Source organism: Anser brachyrhynchus (assembly GCF_964034855.1).
Source record: "Anser brachyrhynchus genome assembly, chromosome: 2".
NCBI lineage: Eukaryota > Metazoa > Chordata > Aves > Anseriformes > Anatidae > Anser > Anser brachyrhynchus.
In genome coordinates this window covers 76825315-76834553 of record NC_137695.1, presented here as the reverse complement: position 1 = coordinate 76834553, position 9239 = coordinate 76825315, and the positions used below count along the sequence as shown (strand labels likewise).

Sequence of the window (9239 nt, the reverse complement as noted above, 5' to 3'; positions counted from 1 at the left end):
TGTGGGGTTTTTTTGTTTGGTTGGATGGTTGGTTGGTTTTTGTTTGTTGTTTTTTGAAGGGATTAACGACACGGACTCGTGATAGCTCTTGAACAGAAGAACCTTTATTGCCATTTTTCACTACTACATATACTTTCCCTGTAGCCCCACGTGCTGTCCACGCGCCTGAATCTGTCATACAATTGGTTAGAGACCCTGAGACGCGCCTTGAGCCAGCCAGCAATTGGCCACTGCCCAAAGCTCATCTTTAACACTGTAGCCAATTTACTTTATCTCGACCTTGCTCAAGTTTTTGGTTCTACCGCTGTTTTCCTCATTAACTCAGGAACGTGTGAAACAGCACAAAGCTCCCTGCAAATTCCTTTCCCACTATTCCCCCTTTTTTATTTTCAATCAACCAAATGCTTTCTATGGATTTTTCTATCAATCACCGCAGACACTGCAATAATCAAGGTACAATAAACAACATGGTGAAAATCACATGCAGAATTACGATTGTAAAGTAGCATGCCTACTAGAATCTACATCAGTCAACAAGCCACGAAGCACTAGGGATGTTGCTTCACAGCGATGCTGCTTCTCAATTGCACAGCACAATCACACAAACACGCAAAGAGGCCTCTTGCACTTCGCATTCATACCGCAAGAAAATATCACCTAAAATAAATTGTCCACAAATTCGGGAGGTCCTTGCCTACTCCCGTGGTGAGCGGCTGAGAGTGGAGACCCCTCTGAGGAAAAATGCTCGGGGTGTATTCCTGCGGACCTAGGGGCGTCCGTTCCACAGTCGATCCCATAGCCGAGCAGAGCGGCTCCTGGTGCAAGGAATGATGCTATTATAGTTTTGTATAATTACAGCAAAGAGATGCATTTCAATAAGGAGCAAGTGTGGCATTGACCATTTGTTTCATGATTTGTTTTTTTGCCCAAGCAATTAAACCTTACACATGCTGTTGCTGTTACACATCCCAGGATATCTAATTCCTGTGGCTCTAGGGGCACTTGCGGTAAGTAGACAGTCCAGTCTTTGTTATCTGCCAGGTTCCCCACCAGACATGTTGTAGACGGGTCGTTTCATTGGCTCCACCAGATCCAAGAACCTCCTCCCATCTGACCTTTAGTGCACTGCTGTATTAATCAGCTCCAGATTATTACCAAACGGGTCACCCACAATTCCCCATTTTTTTGTTCCCACTAGCCATACCGTGCGTATTGAGCGACTAATCATTTTTTGCAGGCATTGCAACAGTCATGGCACGACTGCTAGGATTGTGACAAATGCGATAAGCAGGATAAGTGCTCCTTTTATCAGCTCCGTCAACCACCCAGTTATTCCTAGCCCCTTTAACCATGAATCTAATCCCAGTGAGCTTGTTGTTAGCTTGTCAGATAGTTCATTCAGCTTTTTCAGCTGTTGAAAAACTGTCTGGGAGTTATCGCTCAGATTCATACAACACATACCCTCAAATTCCTCACACCCATGGCCTTGGGCTAATAGCAAAAAGTCGATAGCGGCCCTGTTTTGCAAAGTAGCATGTTGAATAGAATCAGTATCTGCCAAGAGAGCACTTAGCGCAGCAGACGTAGCATTGTTTTGTTTGGCAAGCCAGCACCCTAATTTATTGAGTGTTGTCAGAGCTTGGACAGCAGCGACACTGGGTGTAAGGAAGGAGGCTAAGATAACTTTATCAGCCTTCTAGAAATCAAGATTGTCCTTGCAGTCTTTCTGGTAGTGATTGACCACTCGTCTCATCTGCCTATGGAGCTTCGTGATATTCAATATCATAGACATATTAGGTGTCAATAAAGTTAAACGTCACAAGGTGCAAGGTCCTCCCGCAATATGCGAGGGGACACCCTGCCAGGCCTGGTCGCCACAAATAGGAACACCCCGGCTGGCAAGGCCAGTGGTGTGTTCGAGGACCTAGATATGTTATGGGTGATATAATTGCACCATTTAGATTCATTCTGGTACACAGATAGGCTGGCCGTGATGTTAACCGCAGAGATACCGGCCATGGGCATGGCACGGGGGCTGCGCGGGGCCGGCGACTTGTGGCAGCCGCTGCGGGCGGCCTCAGGGCTCGCTGTTTGCAGGCAGAAGTCATCAGTCAGCTTTTTGACTCGACCAGATCGACCAAATCTAGCTTACCATAGACTAAAAGGCAGGAATCCAGGGGTTATTTTCCTACCAGGCTTTAATTCCAATATGAATGGTCAGAAAGCAACTGCCCTTGAGGATTTCTGCAGCTCTCTAGGTCATGCCTTCGTCAGATTTGATTATACAGGATGTGGAAGTTCAAGTGGTAACTTTGAGGAGTGTACAACTGGGAAGTGGAGAAAAGATGTTCTGTCTATGCTGGATGAACTTACAGATGGACCACAGATTCTGGTGGGCTCCAGCTTAGGTGGATGGCTGATGCTTCATGCCGCGATAGCATGCCCAGATAAAGTAGCTGCTCTAGTTGGAGTAGCTGTAGCAGCAGACCATGTTGTAACAACCTTTAAGAGGCTTCCCACTGAGACACAAAAAGAAATAGAAGAAAAAGGTGAATGGAAGTTTCCAACAAAGTATAATGAGGAAGGATATTACTCCGTGACATACGACTTCATTAAGGAAGCAGAAAATCACTGTTTGCTGAGTGGTCCCATTCCTATAACGTGTCCTGTCCGGCTCATTCACGGCATGAAGGATAGTGATGTCCCCTGGCAGATCTCTATGCAAGTTGCTGATTCTGTGATATTTTTCCCAGTATAATTGAACTTTAAGCAGGCAAGCTCATTAACACTTCCCAAGATATCTAGCTCCTGAGGCTCCAACGGGGCTATCAGTAATTGGACCACCCAACCATCCCAGTTGTTCATTGCCTCTCTGGAGGCATTTCCTTTATCTGAGAGGTTCCACCCCCCTACAAGGTGTGGCCTTGTCAATGTGCTGCTAACCAAATTTGTCAGATCCCTGTCTTCTACCGGAATCCCGACTAGGTAGGTCGTGAACGGATTTCTCGCGCTGGCCATAGACAGACACATATGGTTTTGTCTGGTCATGTTGGCGAAGGTGACCCAGATGTTTCATCTGGGCTGGACTGAGACCCAGGAGGCACCGAAGCTGCAGAGGTGGATGAGGATGATGGTCCCAACCACGGTCACATGCCACGAGCCAGCACCCATTGTGGTCCTTGTCCTGTGGAAACACAAGCGTACCCTCGCTTCCCAGTTATTAAGGGATATGGTCCTTCCCACCCCCCAGTATCCAGATTTCTCATCATAACCATCGCTTTTCCTGTTGGAACGGACGTTAGTCCTGATTCCATTGATTTAAAATGCTTAATTATAGGTGGTATTTCTTCGTATTGAAAAGGGAGTGTCAAATGATTCATGACATATACCACTTTGTTTAATCTATTCTGCAGTGTCTCCTGTGTCTCCCCCTTTTTCTGTTTTGCCAATAAGTCCTTGAATGTGCAGTGAGCACGCTCTACTATTGCTTGTCCTGTGGGTGAGTGTGGAATGCCTGTCTTGTGAGTGATACCCCAGGTATGGAAAAAAACTCGCGTAGAGCAGCTCGGATAAGCCAGGCCATTATCAGTTTTTATTTCTTTAGGGATTCCGAGGGCAGCAAAGGCTGCATGGAAATGCGCCTGTATGTGACGGCTTGTTTCGCCCGTCATTGCAGAGGCCCAGAGCACGTGCGAAAAAGTATCTATCTACATGTGAACGTTTCGTAGCCTCCCAAACTCAGGAATGTGAGTAAGGTCAGTTTGCCAAATCTGAAGAGAAGAGAGGCCCCTAGGATTAACTGTAGTCGGTGAGCCTGGTTGTTGTTGACAATCCGGGCAGGTCTGTACTATGAGCTTAGCATCTCCTATGGGGATGGCAAACTGTTTGGACAATGCTTTTGCTGCCTGGTGGAAGAACTGATGTGATAGACGAGCCTGGGACAATGTATTTGGCACTGGGACTTGCAATGCAATGTTAGTCAATTGATCGGCCTGGGCATTTCCTTCTGTAAAGAATCCCAGGAGTGTCGTATGACTTCTAATGTGGATCACACAATAAGGGTGGATACAGTGCTCTACAAGAAATAATAACTCTTTAAATTTTAAGAATAGTGCCTCGTTCTGGATGTGTTTGATCTGAGATCTTTCAATTCATTGTGCTACTCCTACTGCATAATGTGAATCAGAGACAATATTTAGTGGAGCCTGGTCCCATTGCTTGAATGCCATTACTACCGCATGTAATTCTACTATCTGAGGGGAGCCCTGTATTGTTTCTATCACATGTTGCCAGTGACCTCTTTGTTCCCATGTGACTACAGCTTTTCCCGTTCTCCCTGACCCGTCTGTAAATAGTTTGTCCTTGGACTGGGTGCCATCGATATAGCGGCTTGTCCTCAACCTGTACATTATTATAAAAGGTAAGAATTTTATGAGGTGGGAGATGTATATCAAGTTGACCATTGAAACCTGAAAGGGCTGATTGTAGCTCTAAGCTATTCTGGAGGCACCAATCAAGGTAGTCTTTAACTATTGGAATGATAATGGATTTTGGTTCTTCTCCGGCCATTTCTATAATTCGTTCTCTACCCTTCCTAATCAAATCCAAAAACATTTCAATGCGGGTGGCAAGTGTCTTTGTCGTTTGGTGGGGTAGAAGCACCCATTCTAATAGCAGCAACAGGTCCATTGCGTTGGAGTCCCATTGCGCAATAATAGCTAAAGGTTGTGGATTCTGGTTGCATATGTAGAGCTGAATGGGTAAATTTTCTGCTCGCCGCTGGCATTGTTGGGCAGAGATCTTCTACTGTATATGGTTTAGTGCTGCCCTGGCTTGATTAGTCAGCCGGCGGGGCGCATTAATATCAGTGTCCCCTTTTATCAACTCGAACAGGGGTGCTAGTGTATGGTTGTCAATTCCGCATTGTGTCCTTATCCAATTTATATTGCCTATAAGCTTCTGGACATCATTGAGCATGCAGATTTCCATTGTAATGGCTACATTTTGGGGTTGAATACTTTGCTGCAGTATCTTCCAGCCTAAATATTTCCAAGACGCCTCCATTTGAATTTTTTCTGGCGCGATTTGTAATCCCCATTTCTGTAACTCCTGCCGTAGAACAGGCAGTACTTCTTGCTTTAAGTTTTCTGTTGGACTGGAGAGCAATATGTCGTCCATATAATGATAGATGTATACATGCGGGAATCATTTGCATACAGGGCATAGTGCTCCTGCTACGTATGTTTGGCAAATTGTTGGGGAGTTTTTCATCCCTTGGGGCAGCACAGTCCAATGATACCTATCCATTGGTTCAGTCTTATTGATTTTTGGGACCGAGAACACGAATCGAGGAGCATCAGCAGGGTGAAGCGGAATAATAAATAAGCAGTCCTTTAAATCGATAATCACTATATTTCAATATCAAGGGACCATAGCAGGAGAAGGTAATCCGGGCTGGGGAGCTCCCATATCTTCCATTGCATTGTTTATTTGATGTAAATTGTGAAGTAATTGCCATTTTCCGCTTTTCTTTTTAATAACAAACATGGGTGAATTTCAGGGGCTGGTTGTGGGGGTAATGTGTCCCAATTGTAACTGTTCTTGGACAAGTTCTTGGAGAGCAGTGACCTTTTCCGCAGGAAGCAGCCACTGATTCACCCACACAGGATTATTAGTCTTCCAGGTGAGTCTCATGCACGGTCGTTAGTTAATGGCCACTATCGAAAATTTTCCGGAAGGCTCAGGGTGAACGCGCCCTGTCCCATCACATCCCTCCCCAGAAGACTGACAGGTATGAGGGCAGCATGTGGCCGGACGTTATAGAGCGAGCCTTCATGAGTCTTAATGGTAAGCATATACCGGCTCTGAAAAGTACTGGAGACACCACTGACTCCCACAAGGCTTTTTGTGGTGGAATCTAACAGCCAACTTTTGGGCCAATTGTGAAGAGCAATTACTGTGACATCTGCCCTGGTATCCATTAACATGGTTATTTGTGCGGTCGAGGGGTCGGCCTTTGGGTGATAAAGTGTTAGGGTCAGTGTAGGTCTCTTGATGGTGATGGCCAAGGCCCAAAAAACTGATGGGGGTCCTGTCAATCCAAACCCTGCGTCATGTCGGTCACGCGTCTCTGCTTGTGGAACCATGGCTTTAAATAGTATTAACTGTGCAATTGTAGTCCCCTTGGGTATGAGCATTGGAGGAGAGGGAGTCCATGCCATTGTTTGCATTATTCCGTCATAATCAACGTTGATGACTCCAGGCAGTACAAAAAGACCCCTTAGTGTGGTGCTAGACCGCCCTAGCAAGAGGGCGCTGCATCCCTTCCCTATTGGTCCCTTTACGTTTAGAGGTATTTTGCAGACCCGAGTGTCCCAAAGGGTGCAGCTTGTTACTGTGGAGACATCCAATCTGGCGCTTCCTCGGGTTTTGGCTGTGAGGGAATCCACGGTGACATAGTGGGTGGGATCGCTGGAGCAGTGGGCGGGTGCGGTCACGGTCCGGTAGTCATCATCGCCCAGGGCAGTGACTTCCGCAAGGACGGCCCACCCACGATGGAGGGCCAGGGCACTTGTGTCGTCACGCAGCCCCGCCCCACGCTCCACTTCCCATTTCCCTGCCTCGGTTGTAAAGGTTGTCCCTCTGCATTATGCTTTGAATGGCACTGACTAGCCCAGTGCCATCCCTTGCCGCACCGTGGGCAAATAGTGGGAGGAGCAGGGTTACCATGTTCCCCCCCAGCTCCTTGCTGTGGGCATTCAGTGGCAAAATGCCCCATGGCTCGACAGCAAAAACACCGTTTACCCCCAGTTTTAAGCACAGTAGCAAAAGCTCCGGCCAAAGCGGCAGTGTGATGCGCTATGGATCCAACTCGATTGCAAGCCTCTGACATTTGTACTAATGTAGTATTAGCAGGCAGGGCTTGGAGTATTTTCTTACAGTCTGTGTTTGCATTTTCCACTGCCAGTTTTAGTATAAGGGCCTCTTTGGCATCGCAGTTGTCAATTTGTTTGTCCAAAGCGTCTCGCAATCTATCAATGAATTGCATATAAGGCTCGGTAACTTGTTGCCTAATGCTGGTAAATGATGGCTCGACGTTTCCAACTTCAGGCAACTTCTGCATAGCCTGGAAGGCCAGAGACGCGGACTGCCGCAGGATGGCATCGTTGAGCCTAGCCTGCAATCTCGGATCAAGTAACGGCTCAGTCCCCGTCAACTGTGGGATCCCGGCTCCCAGGAGGGTGTTGCCAGGCTGCCGTTCCATGTTATCCAGGGCGGCTAATTCGCACCCTTCTTTCCATTTTTGCTCCCAGGGTAATTTTTGTGTTGGCATTAAAATCATCGTGGTTATCTGAAGGCAATCATACGGCACCAACAATCGACCAGTCATAACATTTTCTAACAATGACCGAGTAAATGGTGCATGTAATCCATATATAGTCACTGTCTTTCTTAATTCTTTAATTAGGTCCCATTGGAAGGCATTATATTAATTTGGACCGTTGGGTCGCACCTGCACCAGGAAAACCATTCCTACCGGGTCCCCGTCCTTCAGCGCTTCCCGGCGCACCAGCTCCCATCGTTCCCACAGGTCGAAAGCTCGGGCCCCCAGGGAGGCATTATGGGGGGTAGGCAAGGTGGGAGCCAAGGGGGTCAGCGGGGAGGGGCCTTGCGGCGGCAGTGGGGAGGGGCTCTGCGGCGGTGGTCCGCGGCCCTTTTCCTTGTCATCCCCCAGGTCTATCAAATTGGTGACCTCTGGTGACCTTGCAGGCTCTGATCTCAGTTCGGCTGATTTTATTGCCTGGGCAGCGGCGTTCTGTACTTTCTTTTCTGCCTGCCATGATCTTAAAGTCTCTGTAACCAGCCGCCACGTAGTCATCACCTCAGCAGCATGAGTATCCCCATGGGACACTGCTTCCCATATTTTTTCCCGTTTGGTCCCAAGTTTTTACATCAAATACTGTAGAAGCCATTGAGGGGAACCCTTGTTTTCACAAAATTTTCAATAGTAGCTTTATCTTAAACGGATCATATTTTACTCCCCTTTCTATTAGGAGTTGCTTTAGTAATTTTGCTATAGCCTCTTCCTCTGCTGAAAGGCTAGCTCCCATGATTAATGCCCAGCTGCTCACCTGTCCTTCAGGTGATGTCCCGGGGTTGAAGCTGCAGTCCAGCTGTGAGCTTGACTCGTTTGGCTGTGTTCTGTTCAGACTCTCGTGCAGCGCTGCTCCTCCCTGACCACATCGGGGTCACCATTTGAAGGGATGAACGACACAGACTCGTGATGGCTCTTGAACAGAAGAACCTTTATTGCCATTTTTCACTACTACATATACCTACCCCGTAGCCCCACGCGCTGTCCATGCACCTGAATCTGTCATACAATTGGTTAGAGACCCTGAGACGCGCCTTGAGCCAGCCAGCAATTGGCCACTGCCCAAAGCTCATCTTTAACACTGTAGCCAATTTACTTTATCTCGACCTTGCTCAAGTTTTTGGTTCTACCGCTGTTTTCCTCATTAACTCAGGAACGTGTGAAACAGCACAAAGCTCCCTGTGAATTCCCTTCACAGTTTTTCATTCAGAATATTTGTTTGAGGCTGGACATTTATGGTTTCTTTCTGATCAGGCAAAGCTTTCCTTTTCTAGCCTAATGCCTTTGAACATGGCTTTCCACTTCGCAAAGTATGACTGCTCAGGAAAAACAAAACAAAACAAAACAAAAACAAAAACAAACAAACAAACAAAAACACTCCTGCCTAAATATGTGCTGGTTTTACAGCTGCTCAGAAGGCTGTTTCAAACTTTTACATGTTGAAGGAATCCTGACAAGAAATATGTCTACAATACTGAAGTATTGAAGCTGCAGTCTTTAATAACTGAATGGTACTATCTCCACAAGCAGTAATGGACTAAATACCCGTGTGTCTGAAACCAAATGTAGTAACAGATCACAGCTTGTAAATATGATTACTGGACTAACCCACTTTCATTTGCAAAACTCTTGAATGAAAATGGGAACAGACTTATTCATTAACAACCATGAAAAGTGACATTTCAGAAAATTCCTACCTTTGTTTTTGTGAAGAAATAAAAAGTTGTGACAGCATGTTAAATGATTGATTAAAGGCAGTGATTTACATTCCTTTTATATTTTCCCCTTGCATACTTTGATCAAAAATGTTACTTTTCATTTTGATAAGTTGGAGTGCATTTATGTACTCACACTCTCAGAACAA

At 46.4% G+C, this 9239-nt stretch overlaps 1 protein-coding gene across 1 annotated transcript; it reads left to right on the top strand.

Annotated features, from left to right (window-relative positions):
- Window positions 1-770: 770 nt before the first annotated feature.
- On the top strand, window positions 771-2865 carry LOC308188804 (palmitoyl-protein thioesterase ABHD10, mitochondrial-like). Its single transcript, XM_080578214.1, has one exon. The coding sequence runs from the start codon at window positions 1994-1996 to the stop codon at window positions 2756-2758; it is 765 nt and encodes a 254-aa protein (XP_080434340.1). The 5' UTR covers window positions 771-1993; the 3' UTR covers window positions 2759-2865.
- The last annotated feature ends 6374 nt before the right edge of the window (window positions 2866-9239 follow it).